This window comes from Portunus trituberculatus, chromosome 50 (assembly GCF_017591435.1).
Source record: "Portunus trituberculatus isolate SZX2019 chromosome 50, ASM1759143v1, whole genome shotgun sequence".
NCBI classification, from domain to species: Eukaryota; Metazoa; Arthropoda; class Malacostraca; order Decapoda; family Portunidae; genus Portunus; species Portunus trituberculatus.
The window spans coordinates 313,566-328,987 of NC_059304.1; the positions used below are offsets into that span (position 1 = coordinate 313,566).

Here is a 15,422-nt window from a genome sequence, read left to right on the forward strand (position 1 = left end):
AATGCTCCTGAGTTGGAGCAGCGCACGCTGGCAGCGCTGCGTGGCAGATGTCAGGGGCGGTGTGAAGAAAGGACCCATTCTGTGGCAACCTGAAACTAGTTCTATATAAAAGGCTACTAGGTTTGTCCGAGAATCTATATTAAGACTATATAAGCGATAGAAGACAACATGGATACGAGGCATCAATCTGTATAATATACAAGAACCTACACCAAAATAGATTTCAATTGTTAATATATAAAAATATTGATGCTCTTTTGTTTAATGGTGTTAATGTGCATTGTTTTTCCCTATAGAATTGAGGAGTTTGTATTTGCATTTCGCCCGAGGAAGAGAGAATCTGGGCAGGAGGAACACACACCACGATGGACTGGAGGGAGGGTGAGGGCGCCGTGGGAGGGGGAGCTGAGGGGACTGAGGAAGGCGCTGGTGTGGTCCCCGCGGGTCTGCAGGCGTTGCTGGCGAGGTGCAGTGAAATGTATCCCGGCCAGCCCAACCCCCTACAAGTGACCGCCCTCCTAAAGTACTGGTAATGGAGGTTGGCTCGGCTCACTCCTTATTAACGCTGTAGATTGCTACTGTTTGGAACTAAACAATCATATCAAAATTGGTGTCTGTATATCAAGGCAGCTCGATGAGAAGGTATGCAAAAGAATTTTGGGTTATTTGTTGGCACTGTCCCCGAGAAACCGTCCCGCACGCTCGCCTCGATTCCTGGTTCCCCTTCGCAGCTCTTTTACCCAGCTGATTTGACTTCACATTAAATGAGAAATACATGGTATATAATTTTGTTTTTTGCGCAGAGGTTCCTTGAGACATGTCATGTACTTTAAGGGTTACGCAAGGGTAAAAAAAAGGTGGGAAATGCTGCCTTATTCGTTACCATACTCATTCTCTCTCTCTCTCTCTCTCTCTCTCTCTCTCTCTCTCTCTCTCTCTCTCTCTCTGTGACCAATAGCGTGCCTTCATATATGTGACGTCAAATCAGCTGGGTGGAGGAGCTGCTAAGTGGGAGCCAGGAATCGAGGCGAGCGCGCGGGACGGTTTCTTGGGGACAGTGCCGATTTGTTTACAAAAGAACCAAACTGCATTTCAATTAAAAAAATATCATTCGTTAATTTACTTTATTATTTCTTTATGTTGATCTTGAACGCAAATCACGTCGAGAATGCTTCATTTTGCCGGTAAATGTCTACCTAGAACAAGTCATTCCCCTCTAATATCACCAATCCCCTCCCCAAGAACAGCAAGATTGGGGACCTTGAGGGGAAGCGGAGATTTTGGGTGGAGAAAGCTAAAATGGACCATTTTAGGCAATTCAAAAAAATATCTTAAGAGAAAAATGGCATTATTTTGCCCAAAATAGCCAGAAAATGTCATTTTTGCTAAATATTTGCCAATGATTTGCTCTAGACTAGTGGACCACCCTCCCCCCTGATTACTAACCAAAACTAGTAAATGCCTAGAACAAACCCTTCCTCCCTATCATCACCAATCCCTTCCCCAAGAATAACAAGCTTGGGGACCAAGAGGAAAATGCTCGCTAGACTCTGTTTTTGACATGATTCTGAGTTTTCCAAAGCATCATTATAAACCAATATAAGACTTCTGCCGGAAGAAACATGAAGTTTCTTCATAAACGTGAAGCAAATTGAGTATACTAACACAACGTGCTGTTGTTTTATGCGCTACTGAAAAGGACTGATTCAAGACATTAAACTCAAAACCTAACCTAATGTAATTTTAACCTATATACAAAATGTTGCGAAGCACTGGCAACGTTGCTCACCAATAACAGCAAGGCTCACCACAGCCACTCCCTCCTAACAGACTGACATGGTGCTGCCACGCTCCACTATTTCAAGGAAATCACAAAATTGTCTGGTATCTTATATTACTCATAATTTGGGAAACAAAATCAACTTGTGATGCACTCACAGTCAAACATGTGTCTCGCGTTTCTGATGTTGCGGTGATAGAACTAAAAAAACACTGAAATCACAGTCAGAGCACTGGCCATCCATGATGAAAGCATCTTAGCAAATGATAGAAACTGATGTGGTTCTCTCTCAAGAGAAACAAATGCAATGCTACAAGTACCTTTTGGCTTGGCAGGCTCTCATTCTATAGTTGAAGGTCTGTGATTGGTTTCGCCGTGATATATCATTTAACTACCTACTGGCATGGCGGGCTCTCATTGGACATCTGTGGCACATGATTTGTAGACACCACAATGTCCTACTAATGTAAACAGCCACAAGAAAAAGAGGAGGAACACTGCGAAATATTACTTGTGGGAATCAGTTTCAAATATGACATGATTTTGAGTTTTTCAAAGCATGACTATAAGCCAATTAAAGGTTTGCACCAGAAAAGAACTTCATAAATGTGAAGTAAAGTCAACATATTAACACAACATGTAGTTGTTTTATGTGCTACTGATAAGGACTGATTCTAGACATTAACCATTTTGCCTCTTCTCCCTGCATCATGTTCATGATCTCAGGGACTCGCTGGGAAGTGAGGTGATTTTAGGGTACTTGAATGGAGATGATAGCTTATGATAAAGCAATCCTAATCTAACCAGGCCTGATCAATCCTAACATGATCTAACTTGACTTAACATAACCTAATGTTGTATGACTTGATCTGACCTGACTAAATCTAATCTGACGACCTGACCTCTCACTTTGTTTTCTTACCTGGTAGGTTTCCAGTTACCTTAGATTGAAAATCCTTAGATGTCCAGCAAAAGCTGCATTCTTTTGATGTGCTAACCAACCAATATTATCCTATAACCTCCCAGGTTTCTCATAATTAGCTGATTAGTGTATTATGTGCTGCAGCATAAAAATTATGAATAAAAAATAATGATAGTAATTACATAAGTTCATAAAGATGGTCACCAATATGAACAGAAAGAGATTCTTCGACACTTGAAATCAGATATTGATTTGCAGAAACAACATTTTGGGAAGAGAGTTCTAAAGTACAGTAATTCCTTTGGTGCTGAATAACCACTTTGCATGTAGTATCTATTTGTTTTCACCTGAGCAATCGTGTACTGATAAGTGAATGATAACCTGATGTATCTAGTGTTGGGTTGCAGAACATGTCTTCAGGAGCAATAGTGTAATGACTGAAAAATTTGTCAATACTTAACCATTTCATGGTACAATGGTCAACTTTGAACTGAATATGAATCCAAAGCTTTCAATCTTTGAAAGTGATCCAGATGTTCTATGCCTTGAATTTTCTTATCCATTGTCTCTGAACATGCTCCAGTAGCCATAGCTCTGTAATGTAACCCAAATTTCACAGGGATGAGCAGTATTCCAGTATAAGTGTGCTATATGAATAGGAATAAGAAAGAAATGCCTCCCAATTAACCATAGAGCTAAGTAGGTTGTGAGCCATGCCACCTGTTCGCTGAATATTATTAGCTATATGCTAATGAAATTATTGGAGTGTCATTCATATGATATAAGCCAGAGACTGATAAAGCTGACTAATTCACAGGCCATCTACTAAATACATGTTAATTGATTATCATGGACAATCCCAAAGAGGTTGTCATTTTTATGAAGAAGAGTAATCTCTGTTTAACACGTTAACTGCATATCGGGCCACCCGTGTACCAAGCAAATGTTTCACTTGTTGCGTATTGGTACATCTGAGGCCCGAATATCAATTTCTAAAAACTATTACAAACTTGAGTATGTAACCAATTTGTGTATAAATTTGTATTTATTATGACTGCAGATGTGTTGCTAAGGTACTGGAAAATAAGATAAAAATGATAAGACAATAATTTCATTTGATGAAAGAAAAAAATAGGCTTCTGAATAACAAGTAATGTTTGGTGACATATTACTTCAAAAATACAATCAATATAAGAAAATAATGGAATATTAGATCATCATAATGTTGATCACTAATTACACAAGTCATGTTTTTCGTTGAAACATGAAATGCAAAGGAGTGGTTGACCCTCACATTCATTGTAATAGGTGGATACTCTCCTAGCCTTGTCTGTGGCCACCTTGTATCCCTCAGACAGTGAAATTTTCTCATAGCATCCTCTGCATCGCTTCCTTGTATTTTTCATTGGTCCATCTGCTTCATGTAAGGTATGTTCTTTTCTTGCACCCAATATATCAGAGGTCTTCTTCCCTGATTTTGTAATTTCCTCAGGAATGTTTTTAGTAAGAGAGAATTACTGATTCTATGAAGGTTTTTAGGCATACTTGTTTTGCTGAGCAGTATTTATTGTATAGAATTTGAACATTTGTCACTGATAACCCAGCAATCATTTCCAGAGCCAGCTTCTTGTACCACTTCCTTTATTTGTAGAGTGGCGAGTAGTAGGAATTGAGTTGATCAGCAACATCAACACTTTTTTTTGCTTTATTGTACTCAATGACACTTTCAGGTTTTACAATCTCTTCTCCTTTTCTGGTTTTCATTCCACTTGGAACTAAGTTATTACCTTACTCAGGTACTGTTGATAGTGTCAAGAATATATCATCATATGCTGCAGCCCATGCCTGGCACACTGGTGTACCAATACGCAATAGAAGGGAAAAAAAAATACTGGTCCGCAATTCGGTATATATTTGTACCATGGATTTTTACGCTCTATACTAGAGGCAGCACTCTCACAATGATATATACCTCTTCTCTCTGCAAAAGTCCAATGGACGCTGGCGTGGTCGGGCAATGAAGGTTACGCCGTGCAAGCAAGTGTGCTGAGTTGCCAAATGCGGTTAACGTGTTAACAAGTAGTCATATCTTGCACAAGAGAATGTGGAGAGTTTGTCTTTGTCACAAATCACAAATTTATCGATGATTATGTCCAGTCTAATAAGCTGTTAAATGAAGATTAATATGGCTTCAGGCCTGGCAGATCAATATTGAAGACCAGTTAGTTCTAACCTACCACCATTTTATTTCCTGGCTGGATCAAGGCCTCAATGTTGACTTAATTCTTTTTGACTTTTCTTAAAAACTTTTGACACAGTGTGCTATTCTATTCTTTTAGACAAACTATCCAGTCTTGGTATCAAAGGTAAATTGTTTCATTGGGTCATGGAATTTCTGGTTGATAGAAGTATATGTGTGGTTGTTAACAATCAATACAGCCATTCAAGGGAGGTTCTTATTGGAATCTCTCAGGGGCTCTGTTTTGGGATCTCTTCTCTTTTATTTATTCTTAACTATATTAATCACAACATCACATTTGCCGTTAAAATATTTGCTGATGACCTTATGCTTTATGTTGGCGTCAGCACCTCCTCTGGTCCTGGTTTGTTGAGAGATATGGTATCATGTCAAGGTGATATCAACACTACATCAAGTGGCTACCTCTTGGGGACTACAAATTAATTCCTCCAAGTATGCATTATTAAGATTCCAAAGGAAGTCTGGATTAGTCATTACTGGGTGTCTCAGGTCATTACCTCCTTGATGGTAGGGTAATACCAATGAAAGCAGCTGCCATAGATTTGGGCATCATGGTTGACATTTCTTTGAAGTTCCACCAACACGTATTGTGCATAAAGCAAGCAGAGTGGTAGAGAATATCTTGAAATCAACAATTAATCACTAGTCTTCATTCATGTTACCTCTCTTCACCACTCACATATGACCATCATTAGAGTATTCTTCATCACTGGAGCACTTTACATCTTGGTGACTAGAGCTTGCTAGAAGGAGTGGTGGACTAAAACAATCTGTGGTATGGAACATCTTAGTTACCAAGAACACTTAAAAACTCTTAATTTGTACTCCATCCAAGTCATACTTCTTTGTCATGACTCGATTGTATACTGGCAGATTTTTCATGGTGTTTCTTCGATAAAACCTGAAGACCATCGCTCAGCTATTAACCACACAAGAGGACATCAGTACAAAATTTTCTGTGTTCACTCTCATTTTGATATTAGAAGATCATTGAGCATAAGAGGCTTTAATACTTGTAATTCCCTACCACAAAATTGTGTCTCTTCTCAGAATGATCTGCTTTTAAAGAATCTCTTTCCAAACATCTTAGTGATACTCTCTTCCAGTACTGCTAACCTTTGAGTTATCTGATTAGCAACTCAACCAACATCTTTCTTTGCCTGTTAGTGTATTTTTTGCTGCATATGCTGTACTCTCCAGCCTAGTTTTCTAGCATTGTCTTTGTGGCTGTCTACTTATTGCTTGGGGCTGGCACAAAAGCAGAATGTGGCTTCTACCTTAGTTGGGAAGGCCCACCAGGTAAAAATATCCACTTTCTTCATATATTTTCCAGTTGTGAAGAAGCCTGACCCCTTCATGTATAGTAAGAGATTGGAAAACATGTACAAACTATCTGAAACATTGTGGGGCCACATCTGTCCTGTCTTGGCCACATGACATTGAGAAACATCTCTAAACTGTATGTAATTAAAGCATTCAATCACTTAAAAGGTGGCCTCTAGATATGTAAAAATTTTGGTAATTGTTGTTTGTTTGTTTCCCTGCTGTTCACCTCAGATGAACCACCACAACAATGAAGGCACTTCAGAACTGAATATAATAAAATCCAGTGGAGGAGGTAGTAGACACCTACTGAAATGATAATTCACTCCCAGCAAGGTCTAATAGGACTAGTTCAGGGGGTGCTGTGAGCTTTCCATTAAAGCTAGTTGTGATCTCGCTGAACATTTCCCTTTGTATCTCACAACTTAAGGGGGGCAGTCACAGCCTGTCCTCTAAAGACAACTCTTCTTCATACAAAACTACATGCACTTATTGCACACACACACCCTTCACTTAAAATTGAAAAATAAAAAAATGGCAATTCCAAATCCAGCCTCAGAATCACCTTCTGGGGAGGGGACCAGAAATGTCCCCAGGTCAGACTTCTTTCATGGTGGCAACCCAAAATGTCTTGACACCTTCCTCAACTTTTCCTTCATTAACTTCTGCAACATTCGTGGTCTTAGGTCTAATTTTCAATTTGTAGAACACCACCTCTCCTCTACTAAACCTCATCTTCTTTCTTCACCAAAACACAGCTGTCTAGGCAACTGACAGTAGCCCCTTCTTCTCTGTTCCCTCCTACTTTCTCTATCCTCATTTTTGTTCCAAAGCTGGATGTTGAGTCTATGTGCGCAATGACTTAGAAGGGCATCGCCAATTTTACTCCTGTGTGGAACATAAGAATGCAATCTTCAGTTAGCTTATGGAGAAATCCCTTATATAATGCATTATAATTCATGTGCCTGAGTAAATTATGCAAATAACTTTTAGAGCAACAAATATTTATGCAAATTTTATGCACTACTTTTGTTTCCTTTCTCTATCAAGTCATTTTGTTTGAGTATTTTGTTCTCTGTGTTTTTTGAAAGAACTAATGTAAAACAATTTCTAGTGAATAATTTTTCCCTAAGTACTCTCCATCTTAGTGTAAATATTACTTTCTTACAAGTTCTCTGACAACCCAGTGATTTAAAAGAAAAAAAAATAGAAAATGTTTGAAACTAAGTATATTTATTTCAGTCACTAGAAAAAATAGAAACCAATTCCTTCTTTGTAGCAAAACAAAGATCACTCATTTTAGTTATAAACTAACAAAGTAGTAGGCTTCTGAATGAAAAAGAAAGAAAAAAGATTTGCAAGAGGGGTCTTTAAAGTTTAAAGATCTCATGGCTGTCATTTAAATGAGCACTGCCTGGTAATCTTGGTCTAAATTGTTTCTCCTTCCTCTTCACCACTACCTAGTGTTTACTGTCACATTTCTGAATGTGAGAAATAGTGATACTGCTGGTGTAAATCCAGGATGTCACCTATGAAGCTAGCCTTTGTAGTCAATTTTTCATAATATTACACCTTCCCAGAGAGTAGATTTGCTTGTTAGCATTTTTGTACTTGTACCAAATGCTTTATTATTAAGTGGAGAACAATGTGTTAATCCTGAAGGTCATTTTAGGGAAGGCCAGGGACCATAGGTAGGTAGAAAGTGTATATCACGAATGAGCAGTACACCCAACCTTTCCCTAGTGAGGTCCACAGACCACTGACTCACAGATGACAACATTCTGCTAGCTCAGGCCACTGAGTTAGGCTGCTAAATGCTACCAGAAAATAATTATTCATTTCCAATATAAAAAAAAGAAAACAGATTCTAATTCAATGAACAATAAAAAAGCATTACCTGTGTTACCGAGTTGCCAATGATCACAATATTTTTATCTATTTTCCTAATAAAAACCAATTTGAAAAAAAAAATATCTCACCACAAAACTTTGAGAGAGTGTTGCCAACACCATATTCATATTTTAGAAAAAGAAAAATATTTTTCCCTAAATTTTCAGAAAAATAGCAGTAGAGTGCCACAGGGGTCAGTATTGGCACCAATACTTTTTCTCATATATATAAACGACATGCCAGAGGGAGTGAACAGCTACATAAATCTGTTTGCGGATGATGCGAAACTGTGCAGAGTCATAAAAACAAAAAGAGGATTGTGAAATACTGCAGGAAGACTTACACAAGATCTGGAAATGAAGTAAAAAATGGGAGATGGAATTCAATGTGGACAAAAGCCATGTCATGGAAATGGGAAAATGTGAAAGACGACCAGTGGGAATCTATAAGATGAGAGATGGAGTAGAACTAGAAAAAGTAAAAAAGGAAAAGGACTTGGAAGTGACGATGGAAGAAAACAATCAACCGGTAAGCCATATTGATAGAATTTTCAGAGAGACATATAATTTGCTAAGGAATATTGGATAACCATTTCACTACATGGACAAAGAAATGATGAAGAAATTGATAAGTACTATAATAAGACCCAGATTGGAATAAGCAGGGGTAGTGTGGCCCCCCCTATAAAAAGAAACACATAAGGAAGCTGGAGAGACTACAAAAAATGGCTATAAGAATGGTTCTGGAATTTGAAGGGATGACATATGAGGAGAGACTAAAGGCTATGGATCTACCAGCTCTGGAACAGAGAAGGGAGAGAGGGGATCTGATACAAGTTTTTAAATTGATCAACGGAATGGACCAAGTGGATAATGAGAAACTGCTCCTGAGAGAAGAATATGACAGTCGAAGCACAGGATCGCATAGTAAAAAGCTGAGGAAAGGAAGATGTCTAAGAGATATAAAAAAAATACAGTTTCCCACAAAGATGTGTTGAGACGTGGAACAGTCTGAGTGAAGAAGTGGTGTCAGCAATGAGTGTGCATAGTTTTAAAGAAAAATTGGATAAATGTAGATATGGAGACGGGGCCACATGAGCGTAAAAGCCCAGGCCCTGTAAAACTACAACTAGGTAAATACTAGGTAAATACACACACACACACACACACACACACACACACACACACACACACACACACACACACACACACACACACACATATAGCACACCGCGTAGTGTAGTGGTTAGCACGCTCGGCTCACAACCAAGAAGGCACGGGTTCAAATCCCGCGAGCGGTGAGGAATATGGGCGAGCCTCTTAATGTGTAGCCCCTGTTCACCTAGCAGTAAATAGGTACGGGATGTAACTCGGGGGATTGTGGCCCTGCCGTCTTGGTGTGTGCTGAGATGTGTGTGGTGGTCTCAGTCCTAACTGAAGACCGGTCAGTATGAGTTCTGATCTCATTCCGTAATGGGGAAGACTGGCTGGGTGACTAGCAGGCGACCGTTGAATACACACACACACACACACACACACACACACACACACACACACACACACACACACACACACACACCCACACACACACACCTGGCTGGGTGACTAGCAGACAACCATGATGGCAAAAAACATACACTGACAAAAAAATATCTTTGAATTTTAATTTCTAAACTTAATAGTTTAATTTTCAGGCACTAACTTTATATATGAGAGACAGCAGCAGCCTGTTGCATGCTTCTTGTACAGTGGTGGATTATCGTCTAAAATGTTTCTTCAAAATATAGCGATGGCAGTTGTAAGGCACATAGAAAACTACAGCATCATAATAATGATTTATAATTTGCATGCCTTTGATCTGGCTAGTCACATTCAGTACCATTCCTTTATCAAAGAAAATGTTTTAAAATGTTTGATTTGGTCTTTGCATCTACAAAACACCACAGTTTGTAAGTTCCTTTGTTATAGAGTAAAGAAATGTTTCTCAAGAAACTATATACATATTTATTGATAAAAAGGTATCTCTTTTGTAATAGATTAGGTATTCTGATATTCCTAAATGAATACAGCAATAAGAAAATATTTTGTCTGTTTTGTAGGTTAGGGGGCCCAGACCCCCTGGACTACATCAGCATGTATGCAAATCCAGGAAATCCAAAGTTGAACATCCCTCCTCATTGGCACTATGTCAGGTAAGGAGGACATTCTTTGTATATAGTATTATTATTACGTATTGTTTTTATCGTTGCTATTATTATTATTATTATTATTATTATTATTATTATTATTATTATTATTATTATTGTTATTATTATTCTTATTACGGAATTATTATTATTATTATTATTATTATTATTATTATTATTATTATTATATTTATTTTCTATCCTTGGTTCCACATTATAACATAAATGTTCAGTTTTATTTCTCATAGCAGGAGAATCTTATGATAAAAAGAAAAGAAGAAAAGCATTATATATATATATATATATATATATATATATATATATATATATATATATATATATATATATATATATATATATATATATTCCAGAATGTATTTCAGCAAGAAAGAATGATTGTGCATGGTATAAGTAAATAGAAAACAGCTGAGGAAGTTTATTCAAGATGTGACTCTGAGGCTTCCTAAAGGAGACTATTCATGTGTTCCAATTATAATTTACTTTTATAAGTAAAATTTGTGAAACTTCAGTATTTCAAAAATGTAGCTATGTAATTGGTAGCCAAGTCATAATTGCAAGTATTGCAGGGAAGATTTAATAGGAATTAATAGTAAAAGAAAAAGCTGGCTTCTGGAATTAGGTTTGAAATTTTAACTATATTTTGTAGCTTTATTTGGAATGTCATACAGTACTCTGGACTTTGTAAGTGGATATGTGGATTTGGTTGTGAAGGAAATTATTGATGATGATCAGTTATGAGAGAAGATCTGGAGAGTGTCTAAACATGAGAAAATGAGAACTGCAGATGTAGCAGTAACCGTTACTCCTATGGTAGCAGTGTCGAGTAGTGGAAAGGCTTAGAGGTAGTACGGTGTCACAGATGATTAAGTTTCAATCATGGCCACCCAGGGACAAGGGACCAAACTAACACACTTGCTGAGGCTCAATACCTATACAGTAACTCTTAATTAATGTAAGTTCGAATAATTCAATTTCGATTTAATGTGACTTGATAATTAAGGAGATAAGATTAAGTAATGCAGTATATTCCATTTAACTTGGGTTAACTCGACTTGACGTCATGTGCACCCACGCTGCTTTACAATGAGCGGAGCAACTTCTGGTCGTGAAATGTTATCCACGAACACATAGGGAGACATTGTTGTCATGGTAATGAGGTTACTAGCAGGTTGTCGGTAAAACCACCTTCCGAGATGTTACTGGCAGTGGCATAGTGGATAAGGTGGTGAGCGTGGGATCAGGCAGACGATCATAATATGGTCGTCTGCCTGATTCCACATATTATGTAGGTTCAAATCCCACCACATGCTACCTTGAAACTTTGTCATTTGTCATGTTGTTTAAGGAATTATATAGCTAATTAGAGATCTTTGTCATTATTAAGCCTAATGAATACTGTATATTTGATGGCTCATAAGACACACCTTTTCCCTTTTCTCCAAAAAAGTCTCAGGAAATGAGCCTGCATCGTATGAGGCCAAGGTTCAGTATTGATGTAGTGGTTGGTGGCAACAGAGGCTCTAAAATCAAAGCCCAGATATCTTCGCACATGTAAACAAAGTGATGATTGGTACTACACCACAAAACAACTCTTTCATTCAAGATAACAATATATAATAGATCATGCTTACTGGTTATCAGTAATTCACATAGAATGACACCAAAGAATGTGCCTAAGTTACCATGCACCGTGCATTGCATATACCAAAACCAAATACATGGTCAGTAATCTTGAGCTTGACACAGGCAAGCTTCACTATGTTCTTTACAGTGTGATACCATTACTCCTTGAGGTAAGACGCACTTTCATACAATTAAAATTGCACCCATCTTTCAACATTCTTACCTGGCATACATGAAAAAAGAAAGAAAAAAAATTAAGCTAATGAGAAACTTTTTTTTTTAAGAAAATAGCTCACTACCTAAAAAAAGTATTTTTTATAAATGAAAAGAGTGTCATAGGATAGGCTGGCTTGTGGTGATGGTCTGCATAATATTTGTGAATTAGGTTATGCAATATTTCAAATAGAATATGTTTTAAATAGTAAGGTTGGTAAATCTGCTTTCATGCATCCTTTGGCATTGAAAATATACTGAAATACTACATTACAATTATGTGTAGAATGATGATGAAAAAGAAAAAAAATTATGGTCATTACCCCTGTAGGTAGTATTTCAGTCACTGCCGATGCCATATGCCAGGTACATGTTTACATCTCACAACAAGATTGATATGTAGGCTACTAGCTAATATTAGTTTTTAAATGCAAAATATTGGGATCAAATAACGATCTAAATCAGTGGTACTTGTTGCGCGGTTCGCGAGCCGCTGGCAGCTCGTGATGACTCAATTTACGGCTCTCGAAAAATAAATAAATAAATGAATAAAAACCAAAAAGCAGACTTCCACTCATCACAGCATTAAGTAAGCTTGGTCTTTATTTTGCTCTTAATAACAAGATATGTAGGCTAATATTACCATGTCTAATTTATCTTATTTACTATATTGCACTAGCAGCCCAGTAGGTACTACTTAATTTAGTTGAGTTATGCTAGCTTGCACTAGCTGCGGCTCTCTCAATGAATGCAGAAATTGGTGAATAACACTGATCTAAATGCATGTGATAGTCTTCAAATGTCAGGTGAAATCCTCCACCTCCTATTCAGAGCTTAAATCTGCTCATTTATCTTTTTTTTTTTTTTTTTTTTTTTTTTCCCAATGACTGCCAAAACTAGGTGCATCTTATGAGCCCATACGTCTTGTGATCCATCAGATACGGTAGGTAATAAATTTTTCCCAATATCATCTATATTATGGTGTAATAAGGTAGGGCTTTTTTCTAGCCTTTTTGATCAAAAGTGTGGCCACATGTGAACTGGGACATCTGTCCCCTGTTGGTGGGAGAAGGGATCCAAGTGTGGAAGATAGGAAAGTGAATGAAGTGTGTCCGTTAGTGTTGAGGTGTTGTGATAAATGATTGTATATGTATTTGTTTAGAGAATTTGTTCATTGTACTGTTGCTTAAAATACAATGAGGAAGCCTGTTCCAATCCTTTATGGTGCATCGAATGTATGAGTGCTTGTATGCTTTTGTGTTAGTATGATATGTTCATTACCACTATAAATAAAATTGCCTGCACCACCAATAGGCGGAAGCTTAACAGCACTTCCTCAAGTATGCCTACAGGCGCTATTGGCCATAACGTTAAAAAAAGAAGAAAAAAAATGCTTGCCTATGTATGTTACAAATACATTCATTTTTTCATGCTGTGGATCAGTGTCACTCCTCAAGGATCCCCAGTGTTTGGTTGGCTTTAGAGCAGATGGAATTTATGTGACTGTTGAATTTAAGGTCTGTTGAAAGATGAACACCAATAAGTAAGTTAGATTGGATGGTGCTGAGACAGTTTCAGAGGAAATTGACTCATTTTCATCCATGTATTAGAAGTAGCATTGGAATGTCATTCAATGTGTCTAGGACTCTCTGGCAGCAGTTTGATAAAATGTGTAATCATTGGTCTTTGTTATCTGGGATTGATTCAATAGGTATGCACCCAGCTCCAGCCTTTCTCTTTTTTCTAAGCAGTCCTGATGCATTTTTCTCATCCATTGCATGAGAGAATGAATCTATAAATAGAGAAAGTTGTAATTTTCAATTAGAAAATTAGTCATTAAACATGAAAAATTATGCAAACCTGTTTTTTTTTATACAATGTGGGCTTTTCACGAGAATTTATGGACTAAAGGGGATACTTTTTGTGGTATCTCCTATTTAAAAGCCCACCTGCTAGGAAACCGTTGCCCCGAGTGAGGAAGCCCAACCTACACTCGGACCGTGGACAGGATTCGAACCCATGTGCTTGGAGACCCCTCAGACCCCAAAGCACGCATGGTTCAACTGTACCATGGCGGCCCTTTTTGTAAGAAAACACAGTTTTTTACACTTTCACTTATATTTGTTGCTGCATCTCTTCAGTCATAACAAATCCAACTCTTGATACCTGCTAACCTGAAGGCATAATAGTTAAGCTTAAAAATGAGACCAAATTTTAATGCCCAAGTGTTGTCATGTCTTGTGGAGAAGGTTTTAAATGCCAAGTGCATACCTAATGGACCGATGCGTACCTATTAGATACTTTACCCTAGCTACCCTCTCCAGGAAAAGTGTTTTTAACCCGATTTGTATTTTACATCTTTTGAGTTTAGTCAGTACAACATTTCTCCCTCAAAATGAGGTTATGATCTCCAATCGAGAGTCCTAGGTTGCCATGCTCTAAACAGATAACACTAACCAACAAATCTGTCACTGGCAATCTGACAATGTGCACCTGTGGCAGACATCATTCTCTCTAAGGGATTTCAATCCAGAGTACTTGAGTGACCTTACATTCATTACATTCTTACCAAAAAGCAAACAAAACAAAGAACAGGTAGTATGTCTAGTTAACTGATTTCTCCTTATGGTCATGAAGTGATTTGCAATGTCTGGTAAGTGAGAGGTTGGGCCAAAGATGCATCATCCTTGCGAGACTTCTTATTATCAGGTTATATGCCAGAGTTCCTACAGCATCAAACACATACATCATACAGTTTTCCTGTCCCCATAAAAATACACTAAATTATATCACCCCTCCCCCCTTGAAAAAAAAAAACTAACAAAGAGAAATTATATACATTTCCTTGATGAGCTGAGGGAATGGGCTTCTCCTGTGTGATGGTATAGGTTCAGGTTCTACACTGAGGAATTTCTTCATCTGAGAGTAGGAGCAGAAGTAGATGGCTGTGGAAGGCACCACACCCACCAGGTTAGGACCCAGGCCCCAAAATAACACCCAGGAACCCTCTATCTCCATAATATACTGGAAGCAATTGAAGATGACAGACTGCCTATGTCCTGGGGATTTGGAGCCTGCTATGACAGCTGCATGATCTGTGTGCCTGGGGTAAAGGCAGTGGTGGTGTGCAGGCACAGTGGGGCATGTGGTGGAGCCCAACTGCTGGGCTGTGGGTGGAAGCAGCAAATCCCCCATGTAGTTAAAG

The 15,422-nt window shown here is 38.0% G+C and overlaps 1 protein-coding gene across 3 annotated transcripts in view; it reads left to right on the forward strand.

Annotated features, from left to right (window-relative positions):
- Positions 1-303: 303 nt before the first annotated feature.
- The window catches only part of LOC123499709 (suppressor of fused homolog), a 72,164-nt gene continuing 57,045 nt past the window's right edge, over positions 304-15,422 (forward strand). The window contains exons 1-2 of one of the 3 annotated variants that reach the window (XM_045248115.1): positions 304-529; positions 10,274-10,366. In XM_045248115.1, the coding sequence (XP_045104050.1) occupies positions 366-529; positions 10,274-10,366 (257 nt within the window). In that variant the 5' untranslated portion in view covers positions 304-365. Of the gene's footprint in view, positions 643-10,273; positions 10,367-15,422 lie in introns of all 3 variants that reach the window. The other 2 variants (XM_045248116.1, XM_045248117.1) reach the window with 2 other exon arrangements.